Raw genomic sequence first — 22,126 nt, 5'->3', positions numbered from 1 at the left:
ATGTACTTCTCAACAACAGGTTGATCAGAAGCAACTGAGTTCGAAGCAACAGATTCAGAGCTCAAGGAGATGTTGGTTTGTTCAATGGTTTTCTCCTTGTTCTCATCTTCTGCTACTTTACTATCAGACACACTCTCTTCAGCTGCTTGCTTGGATTGATTTAAGGATTGATCTGCAGGGGAAGTAGAAACGTTAGACGGTGCGGAACCCCAATCAGATCCGTTTGATGGTGCGGAACCCCAATCAAACAAATGATGTCAGATCAAATAGAAGAGAAGGAGAAGAAGAATAATATGAATCTCAATGTATTAATGAATAGAATGATAATCCGTTACATGAGATTCACACACACTAACACACACTTGTTCCTCTCTCTAGTTTCTCTCTCTAGAACACCATCATATACACATACTTAAGCTCCTCTAGTGTTCATCCTTCACATGCACTCCTCACCCTATATATATATGGACCTAAGGCCAAGCCCAAAATACAAATAATCCAATGCTCGGTCCAAGCTACAATTAATCCTATACTATTTTCGGCCCAAATAATAAAAACAATAAATGCTTAGAAAAGCAAAGTATAAACCATATTTTTGACCCAACAAAAAATGCTAATGAAAAGTCTTTGAATGAAATGTCGAATGTCAGTTCATCATCAAAAGACTCGACATCTTCAGCGAAGGCATGGCGCCTTGTTTCGAAAGAAAAGACAACAAAGCCACTATCGGAGAAGAAAAAGGAGAAAGTCAGTGAAAGTCCTAAACTTTCGAAATGTTATATATCTGAGCCTTTACCAAATGAAGTGGACTTAATTGATAGTGTCAAATCTAAAGTTCGTAATTGGATTTTAGGATCTTCATTTCATAATGTGTTTCAAACTAATCATAAAGGACCGAAACAGCCTTGGGTACGTAAATTCTTTCACTGATTGCAGGTTCTATGTGACGAGCAATATGATGAAAAATGGTATATCGATAGTAGTTGCTCTTGTCACATGACTGGAAGGAAAGAAAATTTGCGTGATTATTGAAGTTTGGAAAATGTTGGAGTTGTGAAGTTTGGTAACAATCAAAAGTGTCAAGTCAAGGGATATGTTAAAGTAGCAAATGGGAAGTTCACTGTTAATCGAGTTTCTTACGTCGAAGGTCTTCAACATAATTTGATTAGTGTTTCCCAACTTGTTGTGGGCACTGGAAATCAAGTGTTGTTTAATAAAGAAGGAAGCATTATTTCGACTGTCAATACAAATGAAGTTTTGCTCAAATCCAAAAGAAAAGGAGACATTTTTACTCTAGACATAAAGCCAATTGTTGGAGTTCCCTTTGTGTGCTTACTTTCGAAAGATTCACCAGATGTTAGCTGGCTTTGGCATCAACGTCTTTCTCACTTGAACTTTCGAAATCTTAAAATACTGGTGGTAAATGATCTTGTTCGAGGCTTACCTGTATTAAAATTTGATAATTATACTTTGTGTGTAACTTGCGAACAAGGGAAACAACATCGTCAAGGACATCCAATTGTCATCGATTCGAAAGTTATTGAACCATTGGAACTTCTTCATATTGATCTTTGTGGACCATCGACTGTTGAAACTCTCAACAAGAAACGGTACATTTTAGTCATTGTTGATGATTTTTCTCGATTACTTGGGTTTATTTTCTCAGGTTAAAATTTGAGATTGCTTAAATAATGATTGATTTTATCAAGAAGATGGAAACAAGTTTGAATAAGAAAGTTCGAAAAATCAAGAGTGACAATGGTTCCGAATTTAAGAACAATGTTCTTGATTTGTTTTTAATATAAAAAGGAATTTCACATAATTTTTTTTCACCCTACATACCTCAGCAGAACGGGGTTGTTGAAAGGCGAAACCGTTCTCTTTGTGAAGCTGCAAGAACGATGCTCACATATGCGAATCTTCCTCAATATCTTTGGGCTGAAGCAGTCTCTACTGCATGTTTTACACAAAATAGATCGTTCATTCATCGAAGATTCAAAATTACTCCTTATGTAATTATCAATAACCGAAAACCTAATTTCAAATTCTTTCATGGTTTTGGTTGCAGGTGTTTTATCATGAATCTCAAGGATAATATTTCGAAATTTCAGTCCAAAGCTGACGAAGGAATTTTCTTGGGTTATTCTCATAATTCGGTTGCATATCGAGTGTTGAATAGACAAACTCGGAAAATTGAAGAAACATTCAATCTTACTTTCGATGATTATTATATCAAACAAGTTGAAAAGTGTTTCGAACAAAAACCAATAATTACTGAATCAAAGGATGAATCTGAAAGCCTTAATTCGTCTGATTTTGATTATGATTTAATTTTTGGTGTTCCAGATAGGGCTGTTGATGCTGTAGTCAATGCTCCAGATAATCAACTTCTCGAATCATCAAAGCATTAGGACTTTTTGACACTTACTCAAGATGCTGTTGATTTAAAGTCGACATCACATTCTCCTGGAAATAGTGAAAGTATGCCAGATGATCAAGTGGAAGGGGGAGCACTTGCATTCGAATTCTCATATTGAGGGGGAGCGTTCTTTCAAGGGGGAGAATAGGAGAATAAATGATGATGTTGAGGGGGAGCAACCTGAAAATGAAATTGTCGAGGGGGAGCTAAATATGTCGAATAATAATCATTGTGAAAATTTTCATGATCTAAATGATAATAATTCTATTGTAGGTTCAGAGAATGATGAAATGTTCGAAGATGAACCATTGTATTTTGATCCAGCATATCCACAATTGGACAAATGGTCAAGAAATCATCCAAAGGAACAAGTTCTTGGTGATCCTCAAGATGGAGTTCTAACAAGAGCTCAACTTCGTGCTAAAAATGAGGTACTCAATACTCATCAAGAATTTTGTATGTTCAATGTCTTTATTTCAAAAATTGAACCAAAATCAGTCAAGGATGCTATCGAACATCCTGATTGGGTTGTTTCCATGCAATCTGAACTTGTTTAATTTGAACGAAACAAAGTTTGGCGTTTGATTCCAAAACCAAAAGATGTTTCGATTGTGGGATTAAAGTGGATTTTTAAAAATAAAACTGATAAAGATGGCAATGTTGTTCGAAATAAATCTAGGCTTGTAGTTAAAGTTTATTCGCAACAAGAAGGTATAGACTATGAGGAAACCTTCGCCCCTGTCGCAAGACTCGAGGTTGTTCGGATATTTTTGGCCTATGCAACACACAATGATTTTGATGTCTATCAGATGGATGTCAAATGTGCTTTTCTCAATGGAGAACTTGAAGAAACAGTATACGCTGAACAACCTCCAGGTTTCATCAATGAAGAATTTCCTAATCATTTTTATATCTTAGATAAAGTTGTATATGGGTTAAAACACGCACCAAGAGCATGGTATGGAACTCTTACCTCTTTTTTAAAACAATCAAAATTTAAACAAGGATCAGTTGATCCCACACTCTTTCAAAAGAAAGTTGGGGATCATCTTATGCCTGTTCAAATATATGTCGATGATATTATTTTTGGCTCTACTGACCCTGCTTTGTCTAGAGATTTCGAAAATCTAATGAAAAGCCAATTTGAGATGACCATGATGGGAAAAATAAACAACTTTCTGGGATTTAATATTCGTCAAAGTAGAAAAGGAATTTTTATCAATCAAGAAAAAATACACAAAGAATCTGCTTGAAAAATTTGGGTTGACGAATAGCACGAAATTACGAGTACTAATGTTGGTTGGGACAAGGCTCTCTCCTTCGTTAGATAAACATCTTGTTGATCTTACATTATATAGAAGCGTGATAGGTTCGTTACTTTACCTTACAGAAAGTCGACCTGACATTATGTTTTTTGTTTGTAATTGTGGTAGATATCAATCGAATCACAGAGAACCACACTTAACAGTAGTGAATAATATTTTTCGATATCTGGAAGGCTCAATTTCTCTAGGATTGTGGTATCCTTTGAAAAATGGATTCTTCATACAAGCATTTTCAGATGCTGATTTAGGGGGTTGCAATCTTGATAGAAAAAGCACAAGTGACGGATGTCAACTGCTGGATGGGAAGTTAGTAAGCTGGCAATCAAAAAAGCAAACATGTGTTTCCATTTCCACAACAGAAGTAGAGAATGTTGTTGCTGCAGCTTGCACTTCACAAATCATATGGATTCAAAGCCAACTGCATGATTATGCAATCAACATGAAGAAAATATCGTTGTATTGTGATTCACAAAGTGCCATACGCATTTGTCACAATCCTATGCAACATTCGAAAACTAAGCACATTGCTCTTCGCTATCACTTCATATAAGATCATGTTGAGGATGGCAATATAGGAGTTCACTTTGTGAAAACCACTGATCAATGCACAACCAACTCGTAAGAAACAACTGATATATCTCCGTTTAAAGATTATAAAATATCATCTTCTTAGAATTACTCGTGATAAATTCCATGAAGTAATTCTCTGAGTGTGGGTTAATCTAATACTTAAATCTATATTTCAAAGTACTCATGAATGTTTTAGCAAACCATTGCAATGTCTAAATCCTTTAGACAATCTACAACCCAATTCATGATAGTCTTGATTCACTACTTACTTCCAAACTTATGATCGACTGTGGATGTTTGAATGATCCAATTATTCTAGATGTAAAACATGCAAAATTGAAACACAATAATAAACAATGGACAAAAGATAGTAAACAATACTCATAAATAATTCTCTATTATTTAATCATCAAATGTCAATTACATTTATATTGTTACAAGTTTCTAAACAACTATCTAACTACTAAAACTAATATCAACCTTCAGACCAATGCACCTAGCATGCTGAACGTGCTTAATCCTACTCAAACCCTATGTGAGGGGATTTGCTGGATTCTTCGGATTACACCCTCTTCACGACGAGATGAACTTCTTCTACTTTATGTCTAATGAAATGATATTTTCTGTCGATATGGCTTGATCTGCCATGATCTCTTGGTTCCTTTGTTAAAGCAACCTCCCCATCATCATCACATAAAATCTACATTGGCTCCTTGATGGATGGAACAAATCGCAGGTCTCTGATGAAGTTTTCAGCCATATAGCCTCCTTCAATGCTTCGCTTCCAGCTATGTACTTTGTATCACAGGAATCCAGCCATTGTTTATTGTTTGGAACTTTTCCAGGTTACCGCTCCTCCATTGAGGGTAAACACCCAGCGAGATTGAGAACAAAAGTTGTCGTCGTTTGTTTGAAAGTTGGTGTCACTATACCCAGTTACTCTTAAGTTGTCGCTGCCACCAAGCACAAGGACCTAGTGCTTAGTTCTTCGCAGATACTTAAGAATATTATTGACTGCTATCCAATAAGCTCTACCTAGATTCCATTGATAACGACTAACCATGCTCAAAGCAAAAGCCACATCAGGGTGAGTACATGTTATAGCATACATGATAGATTCAACATAGGAAGCATATGGAACTTTACTCATTTTCTGCTATCTCTGCATCGGTACTGTGACTCTGAGTCTTAATCAGTTTGGTATTACTCTGTATTGTCAATTCTCCCTTCTTGGAATTCTCCATACTAAAACGTTTTAGTACCTTATACAAGTATATAATTTAACTCAGTCCAATTAGCCTTTTACTCCTGTATCTCAAAAGCCTTATCCCTAGAATATAGACAGCCTTTCCCAGATCCTTCATAGAGAAACACTTTCCAAGCCAAGACTTAACTTCTTGCAAGGTTGGAATGTCGTTTCCTAAAAGAAGTATGTCATCAACATACAATACCAGGAAGGTTATTATACTCTCACTAACTTTGACATATACACATGATTCATCTTCACATCTAGAAAAGCCCAACTCTTTAACTTTCTCATCAAAGCAAAGATTCTATCTGCAAGAAGCTTTTTTCATCCATAGATTGATTTCTCAAGATTACACACTCTATTGGGATACTTTGTATCCACAAAACCCTCTGGCTGACTCATATAAACATCCTCAGCCAACTTCCCATTAGGAAATCGGTTTTGACATCCATCTGCCAAATTTCATAGTCATGAAACGCAGTTATGGCTAGCATTACCCTAAAATAGTAAATCTTAGGTACTAATGAAAAGGTATCATCATAGTCAACCCCTGGGGTTTGAGTAAAGCCCTTCGAAACCAGTCGAGCTTTGGAAGTGTGTACCTTTCCATCCATCTCGGTCTTCTTCTTGAATATCGATTTGCACCCAACTGTCTTATGGCCTGGTACATTGTCAACCAAATTCCAAACTTGGTTGTCATACATGGACTTGATCTCGCTGTCCTTTGCCTCTTTCAACTTGGATGACTTAGGGTCCTCCATTGCTTCCCTGTAGTTAGAAGGTTCATCCAAATTTACTACTGTATTATCACTGATAAACGTATCACCATCTATAGTAATATGGAAACCATAAAACTCAGGTGGCATTCTAACTCTACTGGAATGCCTAAGAGGTAACAAATTGTCAATTGGTTCAACTTGAATTTATTCCTTAGGTCGAGCCCTATCATTTTCAGAGGTTCCTTCATCTTTTGACTCTTGAATTTATTCAAGATCAATTGTACTCCCACTATCCTCTTTACATATGAGCTCGCTCTCGCGAAAGACTCCCCTTCATGCTATGAAGACCACGTTCTCACTAGGTGTGTAGAAAAAATATCCAAAGGACTTTTGTGGGTAGCCTATGCAAATACATCTCTCACTTCGAGGTACAAGCTTGTCATGAGTCTCTCGGCTAACGAAAGATTCACAACCCCAAACTTTGATATGTGCTAACGTGGGAACTTTCCATGTCCACATTTGGTGAGGTGTTTCGGTTACTTTCTTTGTTGGGACAAGATTAAGAATGTAGGAGGTAGTCTGTAGTGCATACGCCCAGAAGGAGATTGGAAGTGAAGCTCGACTCATCATGGAACGAACCATGCCCAACAATGTCCGATTATCCCTCACAGCCACACCATTAAGTTGTGGTGTTCTAGGAGGAGTCAATTGTGAAACTATTCCAAATTCCTTGAGGTAGTCGTGGAACTCGATACTAAAATACTCACCGCCTCTATATGATCTAAGCATATTTATCTTCCTACCCAATTGATTCTCGACTTCTTGTTTGAACTCTTTGAACTTTTCAAAGGTTTCTGACTTATGTTAGATTAAGTAGATATAGTCATAACTATTATAATCATTGGTAAAAGTCACACAGAATCAGTTTTCATCCCTTGTGCTGGATCTGAAGGTCCCATACACATCTGTGTATGAGATCCAACAATCCTTCACTTCTTTCACAAGAACAAGTGAAAGGTGATTTTGTCATCTTACCTAGAAAACAAGACTCGCATGTATCATCTGACCTTAAGTTAAATGATTCCAACACTCCATCCTTTTGGAATTGGGCCATGCGTTTCTTGTTGACATGCCCAAGACGATAATGCCACAAGCACGCTTTGTCTATACCATTAGACGAATCATTATGAAAAACACTATTTCCTAAATTGTCTACAATCATCACAGTTTCATACACACCATCACAAGGTAAAGCTTCAAAATAAAACAAATGATTTTTATAAGCAGAAATAGAACCATTATTGTCATCAAAAGAATATCTAAAACCTTTTTAATAAAGCATGAAATGAAATGATGTTTCGTGTCATCTCTAACGAGTAGAAACAATTCAATAAATCTAACCCTAACCCAATATTAAGCAGTAAGCTCTAAACTCCAATATTGGTAACAGGTGAAGATCGCCTATTCCCCATGATCAAGTTCATCCTTCCATGCTCCACATCATTACTTCTTCTTAGACCCTGCAAATCAGAACAAATATGAAGCTCACATCCTCTATCAAGGACCCAAGAATGAGAATATGATGAGTTATTAGATAAAATAGTGTAAATACCTGCCGTGGTTGGCTTCACCTTGCAATTCTTGATATCTTGCAAGTATTTCGGGCAGCTTCGTTTCCAATGACCCTTGTCATTGCAGTAAAAGCAAGTGGCCTCCTTTGGGTCGGAAACAAGGGGAGCATCAGAACTGGAATTTTCTTTGGGTCCATTACTAAATGACCCAACATGGGACTTTCCCTTCCAGTTCTGATTGGGAGGACCTTTCCTCTTTTTCCCTTGACCCATGGCTTGAACAGGGGCAACAGCGGGAATGGAGGCAACACCTTTTCCCTTCATTCCTGCTTCAACTGTTCGTAGGATGTTGTGCAATTGTGATAAAGTAGTTTCGTTGTTGTTCAAATGATAGGCCAATATAAACTGATCATAACAAGTTTCCATAGAGTGCAACACTATGTAGATTGCCAATTCTTCATCAAAATTCACATTTAGTTTGATGATCCTATCCACGTATCGTTGCATTCTTGAAATGTGGTTGCTTACTGACTCACCATCCTTCATCTTGCACGCCATGAGGGACTTTACCACCTCGTAATTCTGTTGACGAGCCCGCTTATGGTACTTTTCCATAAGGTCCTTGTTCATCTCGTACAACCAGTAATCCTCATAAAGTCTCCATAATTCTAGAGTCATAGTAGCCACCATGATACTAGCAGCTTTTGTTGAATCCATGTAGTGTTTCTCGTAGGCAGCTACTTCTTCAGAAGTGGCCTTCGTTTCATTGATCTCATTGAGTGGTTTCTCGAGGACATATTCTTTATCCTCAAAACAAAGCACCATTTTGATATTGCACATCCAGTCATTGTAGTTGGCGCCATCCAATTGAACCTTTGCGCAAATGTTCAATAAAGAGAAGTTGTTGTTGTTGTTGTTGTGGAAAGAAGAAGAACTAGAAGCATCGGTAGGAGTAGACATCTGAAAGAGTGATAAGAAAAATCCTCAATATAACACCCAAATGAAATATCAAGGCTAGGATCCAACTAAATAATTTACAACTTAGAAAAGGGATGTTGTAATCTAATTGCAAATTATATAAAGGTAGGTAAATGACGATTTACCAATTTCACCATCAAAAACGAAATGTTAACAAATTTAGTTTTAAATGAACTACCTAGATATTTTGAGAATCATTGAACTTTAGAATGGCATGTGTAATCTCGATTATGCTATTCCATTTGTGACTATGATACCGAGGATCACAAACAAGATGTGAATAACCATGCAAATTATCAGTCCCTATTTGTGTTCCGATTAACCACACACGCTCCACTAAGGACCAATAAAGTGCAATGTGCAATTTCCTAGATTAGCATACAATTTCACATTTTTCCTAAGGTAACTAAGATTGACAATTTTATAAAAAAATGTATTTAGTTACTTTATAGATCGTTATACTTATTAATGAGGATTAAGAGTCCTATCAAACTCGTTCAGCTAACGATCCTCCACCAATAAAGGAAGTGGTGGGTGAGAGTGGACACCTATTCAATCGCCATTTTATTGGCAGTTTCCTTATACCCCTTATAGATCGGTTTCGTGAATGAGGTGTACTAGCGGTTCGACTGACTTGTCTTATATATATATATATATATATATATATATATATATATATATATATATATATATATATATATATATATATATATAGTAATATTAGACATTTAATATTACATATAATATAAGGGTGTATTTTTTAAAACTTTTCAAAAATAGTAGGTTATATTTTAAAATTTCAAAATAAGTCTTCAATTAATTAAATTAAAAAATAAAACCAATCATGAATTCAAGATATGGATATCAAATTACATTTTTTAAAGATATTTAGTTTTATCCAATTAAAACAATATTAAGGTAATTATCCTAATCAATACATGAGATAATTGAAAAAATCAAATTTTTAGGATCTGACAGCTCAACACGCCGTGGTGAGCAATCACCACGCCGTGTTGGGTCGATTTCACAGCCCAAAACGTCATGTTGGAAGAACTCAACGGCGTATTTGATGAACAGAATGACGATTTTGTTTTCTCCTCCTTGTTCAAGTTCACATTAATATCAATTCAATAGAAAACTAAACCTACGCTCTGATACCACTGATGAGTTTTGAGCATAACAAACAATCCTATGTGTGCATGTAACCTTAACATTGATCTACGTTTTCTCTAATTGAACATACCACGTGACCAACAATGTTGAAACCCTAGAACACTTGTATATAATAAAAATTACATAATTAGGGTTGCAAAACATACCTTTGATTGTTATGTAGCAATAACAATCCAAATCCTTAATGTTGTTGAGACTTTGAGAACAAGTGTCACAATTGTCACACGTCTAATGGCTCACACCCAATACTAGCAATAGAAGAATGATTGAGAAGGAGGAGGAAGGTTGTAATTTTCAGCTGGCACTCTTCAAGAACAAGTGGCCAAAAATCATAGGGTATCATCCCTATTTATAGCACAGTCTGGAAACCCTAGATAAGCCCAAATCCAAGATTATCTTAAACCGGGTAATTATTCATTTTCCTGATTATCCAATAAAGACTATTCTAGAAACCCTAAGGCATGTCAAAACCGTTCATTGCCTATGGAGGGTTCTAGATTGCCTCGTGCTCAAATATTGAACAGTTTCAATTCAGTCCCTGTATTTTTTAATTAATTATTTTAATCCCAAAATTAATTCTAATTAAAAACTGATTAAATATCAAATATTAGTATTTCTAATTAATATATTATTCTCATAATATATTAACAAATTATTTATTTCAATTTATTAATTAAATAATAAATCAACCCCTTTCTCCAAAATCATCCTTCCCAGTTGATAGTCTTATGGCAACCCAAAAGGACAGTGCTACTATCAATTTAAGTATATACCAAATATAGTTATGGGCTTAGACACCTAATCCAACAAATTCTCCCTCATCTCAATCTCTGGATCCCAGGTCCACTCTCATCCTCTCTGATGCTGCCACTGAACCTTTACGAAAGGTATCTCCTTGTTGCGTAGGGCCTTCATCTTTCTTTCAAAAATAGCCACCGGTCTCTCAATATAATTCAAGCGCTCATCGAACTGAATATCATCCAAAGCGATCACTGTTGTAAGGGTCGAAGTATGTTGTAAGGTTCGAAGGTTATTTTGTATTTGATAGTTATGTAATGTTATTACAAAGGCATAGTTGTTTCGAAACTGTAATGATGTAGCCCTTTCTATTTTTTGTATGCTTTCGATTTCCTATAAGTAGGGAAGGATACTTAGACTACATAGAAATTTTGCCACATTTCTGTGTTAAACTCTTTGTATCACGAAAGCATAATATGAACAGAAACAAGATTATATTTTCTCTCTGTGTTCATACTCCTTATCAACTTTGATCTCGTTTAATTACTCGATAAATTAAACAACTACAATTGGTACCAGAGCAGGAATCATACTGCAATGATCTGATTTTCATTTTGTATCAATCGTATTTTGAGTCTCATCTTGGATTCAAAAATTTCCGCACCTTTGATACGGAAAATCATCCTTGATCTTCAGTTGTGATTCGATTATGCAACTAGTTTGTTTAATCGAGTGTTGTCCTTGTTTTTTCTATTCAATTAATCCATTAATTCTCAAATTTCTGATGTTTTTCTGAGAATTCGTCCGTACATCAATGGCAAAATTCAATATGAACACGATGACGTCTTTTTCTCATTTGCTAGGATCTTCAACAAAGATTCTTATGCTTATTCAAAAATATTATTATCAATGGGATGATCGCATGGAATAATATTTGAATGGACTAGATGAAGAGCTTTTGAATTGTATTACTGGAATGTTCTTCCTCCAGTAAATGTTCAAGCTATTGGTTCATCTGCTTCAACTCAAAGTGTTTCTGATCAATCAACAAGGCTGATCAAGAATGAGAAGAGGTGTATCAGAGAGCGTCGTGGTGCTCTTCCTTCGGTTGTCTATAACTACGTTCCTAGTTGCAAATCTGCAAAAGAAATCTGGAATACTCTCAAGGAGAAGTTTCAAGGGAGTGAAAAGACCAAAATCAATTATGTGAAGCATTGTTTGGTGGAATTGAAAGAGTTCAAACAAAAGGAAGGCGAATCTATTGAACTTTACTATGATCGCTTGAATGAACTTATCTACAAATGAAATCGCGATGGAATAACCAAGTTAACCATGGAGTTTAATCTCACTTTTGTTATGGGATTACGAAAAGAATGGCGAAATGTGAGTTTAATGGTGAAGACTCAACAGAGCTTCGATACATCGACTCTGAATGATCTTTACAACTTGCTGAAAAGTCATGAGTCAGAGGTTCTTGTGATGGGAGAAGAATCGAAGATAAGCTTAGGTTGACCACTAGCTTTAGTTTCGAAAGTGTCTGAGAAAGAAGCAAATGAGGAGAGTTCTGATGATGAAGGCTTGATAGTTAACTCGGATGACGAAGCCATTGCTTTTTACTCTAATAACAAAGTCAATAAATTTTATAAAAAGCCTTTTGGTTCGAAAGCAAGGACTGGTGAAACAAAAGTGAGTTTTTATGGAAAAGTGAACGAGGAGAAGAAGTTTGAAAAGAAGGAATCAAAGTCTGAAGATTTGAAAGTAGAAAAGAAGCTCAAAGGCAATTCTGGTGTTGACTGTTACTATTGTCATGGCGCAAATCACATGGCAAGTGGTTGTATGCTTTGAAAGAAAGAGGAGAAGAAAAGTAAGATCAAAGACGAAGCGTATTATGTCGAACGACAGGAAGAAGTAAGAGAAAAAGCAAAAGGGTTGTCATTGGTGGCAAGAGGAGAGGATGATGATGAAGGAAAGTATCAAGTGTGGTCATCAGACTCTGATGGTGATGAAATGCGTAATCCTACACATGGGGCGATGTATGCAAAGTTCGAGGAAGAAGATGTAGAGAACATTACTGATCGCTTTTTTATAACGATGAGTGGAGACAAATCACCAATGACCACAAAGGTACGTTCTATACTTCAGTCTTTTAATATTCCTTTGACTGCTTACGATTCTGAATTAACTGCTTTTGATGATACTGTTGCTTATTTTGATAATTTGGTTGTCTCTGCTAGCAATGAGGCTAAGAAATCTAGTACACAATTACTAGCGACACAGAAGCAGTTGGATTCCATGAAAATGAGAGTAGAATATCTAGAATTACAAATTACTAATATCATATGTGATAGGGACAATTTCAATAATGAGGTTCGAATGTTGTTAGCTCAGAGAAACATTTATTGTAATTCAGCTAAGAGACTATATGCAAAGTTAACTGCTTTACATCATTCTTCTGATATAAGCAAAGAGCAACATAGGAAGTTATTACCATTCTTAGCTTTTAAAATAGAAAAGATTGATTGTGTGTCCTATGATTGTGAACAGACTATAACTGACTTTGATAAAGTTCCTGATAATAGGTTTGCTTATGGAATTGTGAAAATTGATGAATATTTGGATGCTAATGAATTAGTTGACATTGTGAATGAAACCTTAACCAAGAATGAACAAATAAAGATTTTGAAAAGAACTGAGAATTCGAATTCTGATTTTCAATCTAATTATGCTGATGTTAAAGACAATTCTGATAATGTTTGCGAAATTAGTGAAATTGAAGAAGAAGAATCTATCGATTGTTCTCAGTTGTTTGTCATTAATGTCACATCTTTGAGTAAAGGCAAAGAAAAATACAATGATTCGTTAGTTAAGAATGACACTGATCAAGTGTCCACTTCGAAAGTTTGTGATTTCGATCATGTAAGTGTCAGAGAAAGTCAAACTGACAGTAGTGATGATGAGAAGGACAATGAGGAAATTTCGAAAGATACAACCTCAACAACTAATGTTTCGAAAGAAAATGAAATTCCAAGAGTTGTTGTTGATCAGGTGTATGGGGAAACAGAATATTTTGACAAAGTGTTAAAAGAAAAAGGTGCTCATTATCTTGAAACAAATACGGTTGTCTATCCAAATTTCAAGTGCTCAGATGATGTCATCTTTCCAAATCAAGTATTTGTTACTACTGGGAATGTTGATAACATCAAGCCTGAATTTAACAAATTGGTAGAAGAAGATAATAAGAAAACTTCGAATGAAGGTTTTTTCTCTAATCAAAGTACTATAGAAAATAATCTAACAAAGAATTCATATACTTTTCAAAGACAAAAACCTCAACGAACATGGGTTGAAAAATCAAAAATTTCGAAAGAAGTTGAAACGCAATTGGAAGTTGAATCAAAAAATGTGATATTAAATTGAAAAAAATTTAAAGATAAAATTGACAATTTTTCGAAAGAAAATGGAATTTCAAAGAGACAAGCATGAAAGAAAGTCTTTTGGCAAATTGTTGAGTCTCGAAAGAAACAAAATGATTTGAAAAAGAAAAAGACTGAAAAGACAATGACTGAAAAGGTTAAGACAATGTCTTCATCAAGTTCAGTTATAAAGAAAAATCCCGCTCTGTCTAAACAACAATTGTCTCAATCAACGTCATATAATGAATTTTTGAAAATCAAAAATCAAGAAACAAAGTTTTTGTCATGAATCATAGTCAAACATCTCATGAAAAGAAATTTTCAAATTCGCCAAATTCACAATCTTTGAAGAAGTCTCATACTAATAATCAAACAAGGTTTTCCAATAATGGTTTTTAGAAATTATTTCCATTTAAAACCAACTCAACATCTTTTCAACATCGAAATCTTACACAACAATGTTTTGAGTCAAAGGTTGAAAAACAAAAGTTTGATCAATTGCATTAAAAAAGAAATGTCAAATTCACGCCTCAAAAACCAACTTTTCCTCATCCTCCAGCAAAACAAGCTTTCAAAGTTTCGTATACCAAGGGTAGATCAAATGTGCAAAATATTGATCATTGGATTGAAGGCAAAGGAAAGTCTTATCAATCAGGAAAATACTCTCAACAACAAATCAAAAATGCTAATGAAAAGTATTTGAATGAAATGTCGAATGTCAGTTCATCATCAAAAGACTCGACATCTTCAGCGAAGGCATGGCGCCTTGTTTCGAAAGAAAAGACAACAAAGCCACTATCGGAGAAGAAAAAGGAGAAAGTTAGTGAAAGTCCTAAACTTTCGAAATGTTATATATCTGAGCCTTTACCAAATGAAGTGGACTTAATTGATAGTGTCAAATCTAAAGTTCGTAATTGGATTTTAGGATCTTCATTTCATAATGTGTTTCAAAGTAATCATAAAGGACCAAAACAGCCTTGGGTACGTAAATTCTTTCACTGATTGCAGGTTCTATGTGCCGAGCAATATGATGAAAAATGGTATATCGATAGTGGTTGCTCTTGTCACATGACTGGAAGGAAAGAAAATTTGCGTGATTATCGAAGTTTGGGAAATGTTGGATTTGTGAAGTTTGGTAACAATCAAAAGTGTCAAGTCAAGGGATATGTTAAAGTAGCAAACGGGAAGTTCACTGTTAATCGAGTTTCTTACGACGAATGTCTTCAACATAATTTGATTAGTGTTTCCCAACTTGTTGTGGGCACTGGAAATCAAGTGTTGTTTAATAAAGAAGGAAGCATTATTTCGACTGTCAATACAAATGAAGTTTTGCTCAAATCCAAAAGAAAAGGAGACATTTTTACTCTAGACATAAAGCCAATTGTTGGAGTTCCCTTTGTGTGCTTACTTTCGAAAGATTCACCAGATGTTAGCTGGCTTTGGCATCAACGTCTTTCTCACTTGAACTTTCGAAATCTTAAAATACTGGTGGTAAATGATCTTGTTCGAGGCTTACCTGTATTAAAATTTGATAATTATACTTTGTGTGTAACTTGCGAACAAGGGAAACAACATCGTCAAGGACATCTAATTGTCATCGATTCGAAAGTTATTGAACTATTGGAACTTCTTTATATTGATCTTTGTGGACCATCGACTGTTGAAACTCTCAACAAGAAACGGTACATTTTAGTCATTGTTGATGATTTTTCTCGATTTACTTGGGTTTATTTTCTCAGGTTAAAATCTGAGGTTGCTTAAATAATGATTGATTTTATCAAGAAGATGGAAACAAGTTTGAAGAAGAAAGTTCGAAAAATCAAGAGTGACAATGGTTCCGAATTTAAGAACAATGTTCTTGATTTGCTTTTAATATAAAAAGGAATTTCACATAATTTTTTTTTCACCCTACATACCTCAGTAGAACAGGGTTGTTGAAAGGCGAAATTGTTCTCTTTGTGAAGCTGCAAGAATGATGCTCACATATGCGAATCTTCCTCAATATCTTTGGGTTGAAGGAGTCTCTACTGCATGTTTTACACAAAATAGATCGTTCGTTCATCGAAGATTCAAAATTACTCCTTATGAAATTATCAATAACCGAAAACCTAATTTCAAATTCTTTCATGGTTTTGGTTGCAGGTGTTTTATCATGAATCTCAAGGATAATATTTCGAAATTTCAGTCCAAAGCTGACGAAGGAATTTTCTTGGGTTATTCTCATAATTCGGTTGCATATCGAGTGTTGAATAGACAAACTCGGAAAATTGAAGAAACATTCAATCTTACTTTCGATGATTATTATATCAAACAAGTTGAAAAGTGTTTCGAACAAAAACCAATAATTACTGAATCAAAGGATGAATCTGAAAGCCTTAATTCGTCTGATTTTGATTATGATTTATTTTTTGGTGTTCCAGATAGGGCTACTGATGCTGAAGTCAATGCTCCAGATAATCAACTTCTTGAATCATCAAAGCATTAGGACTTTTTGACACTTACTCAAGATGCTGTTTATTTAAAATCGACATCACATTCTCCTGGAAATAGCGAAAGTATGCCAAATGATCAAGTGGAAGGGGGAGCACTTGCATTCGAATTCTCATATTGAGGGGGAGCGTTCTTTCAAGGGGGGGAATAGGAGAATAAATGATGATGTTGAGGGGGAGCAACCTGAAAATGAAATTGTCGAGGGGGAGCTAAATATGTCGAATAATAATCATTGTGAAAATTTTCATGATCTAAATGATAATAATTCTATTGTAGGTTCAGAGAATGATGAAATGTTCGAAGATGAACCATTGTATTTTGATCCAGCATATCCACAATTGGACAAATGGTCAAGAAATCATCCAAAGGAACAAGTTCTTGGTGATCCTCAAGATGGAGTTCTAACAAGAGCTCAACTTCGTGCTAAAAATGAGGTACTCAATACTCATCAAGAATTTTGTATGTTCAATGTCTTTATTTCAAAAATTGAACCAAAATCAGTCAAGGATGCTATCGAACATCCTGATTGGGTTGTTTCCATGCAATCTGAACTTGTTTAATTTGAACGAAACAAAGTTTGGCGTTTGATTCCAAAACCAAAAGATGTTTCGATTGTGGGATTAAAGTGGCTTTTTTAAAGTAAAACTGATAAAGATGGCAATGTTGTTCGAAATAAATCTAGGCTTGTAGTTAAAGTTTATTCGCAACAAGAAGGTATAGACTATGAGGAAACCTTCGCCCCTGTCGCAAGACTCGAGGTTGTTCGAATATTTTTGGCCTATGCAACACACAATGATTTTGATGTCTATCAGATGGATGTCAAATGTGCTTTTCTCAATGGAGAACTTGAAGAAACAGTATACGCTGAACAACCTCCAGGTTTCATCAATGAAGAATTTCCTAATCATTTTTATATCTTAGATAAAGCTGTATATGGGTTAAAACACGCACCAAGAGCATGGTATGGAACTGTTACCTCTTTTTTATAACAATCAAAATTTAAACAAGGATCAGTTGATCCCACACTCTTTTGAAAGAAAGTTGGGGATCATCTTATGCATGTTCAAATATATGTCGATGATATTATTTTTGGCTCTACTGACCCTGCTTTGTCTAGAGATTTCGAAAATCTAATGAAAAGCCAATTTGAGATGAGCATGATGGGAAAAATAAACAACTTTCTGGGATTTAATATCCGTCAAAGTAGAAAATGAATTTTTATCAATCAAGAAAAATACACAAAGAATATGCTTGAAAAATTTGGGTTGACGAATAGCACGAAATTACAAGTACTAATGTTGGTTGGAATAAGGCTCTCTCCTTCGTTAGATAAACATCCTGTTGATCTTACATTATACAGAAGCGTGATAGGTTCGTTACTTTACCTTACGGAAAGTCGACCTGACATTATGTTTTTTGTTTGTAATTGTGGTAGATATCAATCGAATCACAGAGAACCACACTTAACAGCAGTGAATAATATTTTTCGATATCTGAAAGGCTCAATTTCGCTAGGATTGTGGTGTCCTTTGAAATATGGATTCTTCATACAAGCATTTTCAGATGCTGATTTAGGGGGTTGCGATCTTGATAAAAAAAAGCACAAGTGACGGATGTCAACTGCTTGATGGGAAGTTAGTAAGCTGGCAATCAAAAAAGCAAACATGTGTTTCCATTTCCACAGCGGAAGTAGAGAATGTTGCTGCTGCAGCTTGCACTTCACAAATCATATGGATTCAAAGACAACTGCGTGATTATGCAATCAACATGAAGAAAATATCGTTGTATTGTGATTCACAAAGTGCCATACGCGTTTGTCACAATCCTATGCAACATTCGAAAACCAAGCACATTGCTCTTCGCTATCACTTCATAAAAGATCATGTTGAGGATGGCAATATAGGAGTTCACTTTGTGAAAACCACTGATCGACTTGCTGATATTTTCACAAAGCCATTAGATGAAAAATCATTCGTGAGAATTTTGGGGGGTCTAGGAATGATCGAACGAAATTCAGTTCCTGGATTGATTTCGAAAGAATGACAAGAGAAAAAGTTACAAAAGTGCCAATTCAGTGGTGCTGAGTGTTCATTAAGAGGAAACAGCTTGTCATTCAGAGGTTATTGTTCACGTTCAGCGCTTCGACACGCTTTGATTTCGACATCATGTACAAATCGCTTAATCAAAAATTTTCGTTAGTATTAGTACAAAAAAAAATTTCGTTACTTTTATGTCAAAAAATCAAAAACAACAAAAATATTTGTGTTTTATCTTTTGTTACTTTCGTGTCGAAAAATCCAAAAATACCAAAAATATTTTTTTTTGTTTTCCATTTTTAGAAATTCAAAAATATCAAAAAGATTTTCTTATTTTTGCTATTTTCTTTTTATAAAACAAAAATTCTAAAAATATTTTCTTTATTTTGTATATTTTTACACTTGTTGTGTAGATGTCACGGATTTAATACTCAACATTATAGCTATTGGAAAGTTTTCGTGGTACTTGCTTGCTGCTTTGAGGGAAAGTATACATTCAAAAACTGTGTACTAGTTAAGGAGTCCCTAGAAGCATGCTGCAGCATGTTGACCAAAGCCTCGATAATGCTATGAGTTTCGAAGCCTTAATGGTTTTCTCATTTTGAGAATTCCTTCCCAATTAGGCTATATTCTCATTCATCAAGAGCTACCTTACTCTTCGCATATGAGTTAAGAGTTTACTACGTGGTCAAATAAAAGCAGAGGTACATTCGTTTCTGTTAGAACAAAGTTCTAGTAGGATCGATAGATTCTAAGCAGAAAAACAATTAAAGACGTAATGAAGAACACATGAATGGTTTAACTGATGTCGAATGATTAAACTTTAACACCTTAGAAGAGCTCGATTAAGAACTTCGACTGTAGAGGAGTTTAGGGTTACAAAGCAATAATAACTATAATCACGACGGTATCTAAGGCATACATGTATGCACTATTTATAGCTTAACCCTACATAATAATCACGGATGGACAGGCCCAATCCGGATATACAAAACTAAGCCCATGACACAACATAAAATACCCAACAATCTCCCCCTTTGCGTCAATGGAGCCGAAAGCTCAGTTCGGTTGAGCTATGGAAGACTTATTGACAGTCTTGAACACCTTCGGTATGATGGCCAAAAGAGTATGACGAAAAGTGATATACCACCGAAGCATGTCCGTGAAGTTCTTCTTCTCTGCCTCAGAGTTCTGCTTGCACCGATGGATGATATTAATTATGTGCTCTAAGCAGTCCGTTGAGAACAGATGCTTGTCAACAAGAGCGAAAAGAAATCGATTAGCTTCACCTCTTGTGAACATCACTGTGAGATGTGTAGAATCAATTTGGCCCATCTTCATTTTGTTTACATCTCCAGGCTTTTCAATTGGCTTTACAGTGGGTTTCTTCTTCAAGACTTTAGCAATCTCTTGATGCATTGCAGCAACTTCATGGATATAAGAAGCCAACATTCTCTTCAAATGATCCAGGATCATCTCATATTCTTTCACATTAGTGAGAAGTATGTTAAACAACAAGATCCAATCATGAGGATTCAAGTTTGGAAGATCTGCCAGGGATATAACCAAAACCAAGTTTGCTGAACCTCAGGTTATTTTGAAACTAACATTGATAAACTTCCCTGCAGGCGAAGGTTTCAGCACCTTGATAGTAATAATATTATGAGCACTCCATGTCAGGTACTGAGGTTGACCGAACTTGAGATAAAAATCGATAAGTTCACGATCAACTTTAGGATGAGGTGAGGGAACTTGAACAGTCGAATCAAAGCAATGAAAAGTAAATGGCTTTCGTGTTATGGGCATATCAAACTGTGAGTCCCTCGAATTCTCACAATCAAAAGAGGCTACAGGTTCCAGCCAGTACACGCTTGGACACTCTATTGCTTCTTTGATGAGCGTTTCTCTAGTCCAAAGAGGAAACAAGGCCTTTTTGCAATTTAAGGCATCTTGCTCTTCCTTGTTCTTTCGCTCCCTTTCTTCTACTTCCTTCGCAACCCGAAGGGTTTCATCCAATTCCTTATCCATTTTCTTTCGTTTCAGGGCCTCGGCAATTGTTTCTTCTTCTTCATCACTATCATTAGCCAGTCCCTTCTTCTTATCTTGATTACCAGAACCTGAAGCTTCATTACCCTTCGGTTCGGTTTTGACAGTGACCTTCGGTTGAGTAGTTTGAACACCTTCTCCCCCTTGTTTTGGAGGTACGAATCTCTCCGAAACACCCTTCATTTCATGTAAGAGTGCAAGAGCAGGAAGAAGCTTGGAAGTCAGATGATTCCTGATGGTCAGAGTAAGTATCGGATCATGAGCACTAAGAAGATTGGTAAGCATATTCTTTACATCACCAGCACAACTCCGGAATACAGCTCGCTCAGTCTTCAACAATGAAATCTCCCTTTCAGCTTGAGCCAATTGAACTTTCTGAACTTCAATAGTAAAGGCTTGGCGTGCAAGATCTTCCTTTAATGCACTCTCCTTTGCTAAATCAGCCTGGAGTGTTTCAAGGCGAGAAGTCACTGAGCTAAGTAGAGAAGTGTTATTAGCTTGAATGGAAGAACGAACATTCTCAAATTTAGCTTGCTCCTGTTGAAGTGAATTTGATAAAGAATCAACTGAAGCGTTCACTTTAGCTGCATTTGAATCAGCATGACCTTTGAGGGATTCGAGAAAAATCTGAGAACTGTGAACAAGTTCTGCAACTTCAGTAGTGACCTTCTTGCAAGAAGAAGTGGATGCTTTAACCACCTGTGTGGATGCCTCAATAGCTCCTGTATACTGCTCAAGAGCGGTGTCAAGAAAAGCCTTGAGCACAACATCGTTGTATGTCTTGGTAGAGGCAAGCAATTCATCAATACTCTGCAATTGTTGTCGTGTGACAGGAGCCTCTTCATCTTCGTCTGTTGGAAGCCGATAGGGACTATAATAAGTCGATTCAAACTCAACATTATCACCACCGAGAGTATCACCAGAATCTGATGAGGGTGAGGGTGAAAGAGGTTTGGAAGCAACAGGAGGTTCGGTTTCAGTATTAGCCCCCGTATCAGATACGTTGATGTTTACTGGAAGTTCGGTGGTTGTGGTGGTAGGAGTGGTTGTGGTAGTTGCGTGTGAAAAGATGGGAGGTGGTAAAGGTGTTGTAGAGATTGGTATGGTACCAACTGGTGGTGGTGGTGGGACAGAAGTTGTGGTTTGAGATGTAGTAGGTGGTGGAATGGGAGCAACCGAAACTGGAACAGTGGTTTTAGGTGGAGATGGAGGAGGAGTGGGAATCTTGTCATGAAGTGGTTCAATTGGAGTTGGAGAACGGGGAGGTGTATTACCTCTCGGTGAACCATGATCCTGAACTTCCTCTTCCTCTTCTGCCGATCGCTCCTCATCATTTACTGAGCTTGAAGGAGAAGGACTTTTGGATTTCTTTGCCATCTTCTTAACCTTCTTTGGAGCC

At 36.0% G+C, this 22,126-nt stretch overlaps 1 protein-coding gene across 1 annotated transcript; it reads right to left on the bottom strand.

Moving 5' to 3' along the window:
* Positions 1–2,428: 2,428 nt before the first annotated feature.
* On the bottom strand, positions 2,429–8,813 carry LOC145127582 (uncharacterized). Its single transcript, XM_079062752.1, has 2 exons — positions 8,102–8,813; positions 2,429–2,466 (listed from the first exon to the last, which is right to left on the bottom strand). The coding sequence occupies exons 1-2, from the start codon at positions 8,811–8,813 to the stop codon at positions 2,429–2,431; spliced, it is 750 nt and encodes a 249-aa protein (XP_078918878.1).
* Positions 8,814–22,126: the final 13,313 nt, after the last annotated feature.

Source organism: Lactuca virosa, chromosome 7 (assembly GCF_052849685.1).
Source record: "Lactuca virosa cultivar CGN04683 chromosome 7, Lactuca_virosa_CGN04683_v6, whole genome shotgun sequence".
Taxonomy (NCBI): Eukaryota; Viridiplantae; Streptophyta; class Magnoliopsida; order Asterales; family Asteraceae; genus Lactuca; species Lactuca virosa.
Note: the sequence above shows the minus strand (reverse complement) of the source record. Positions and strands in the feature narration are given on the sequence as shown.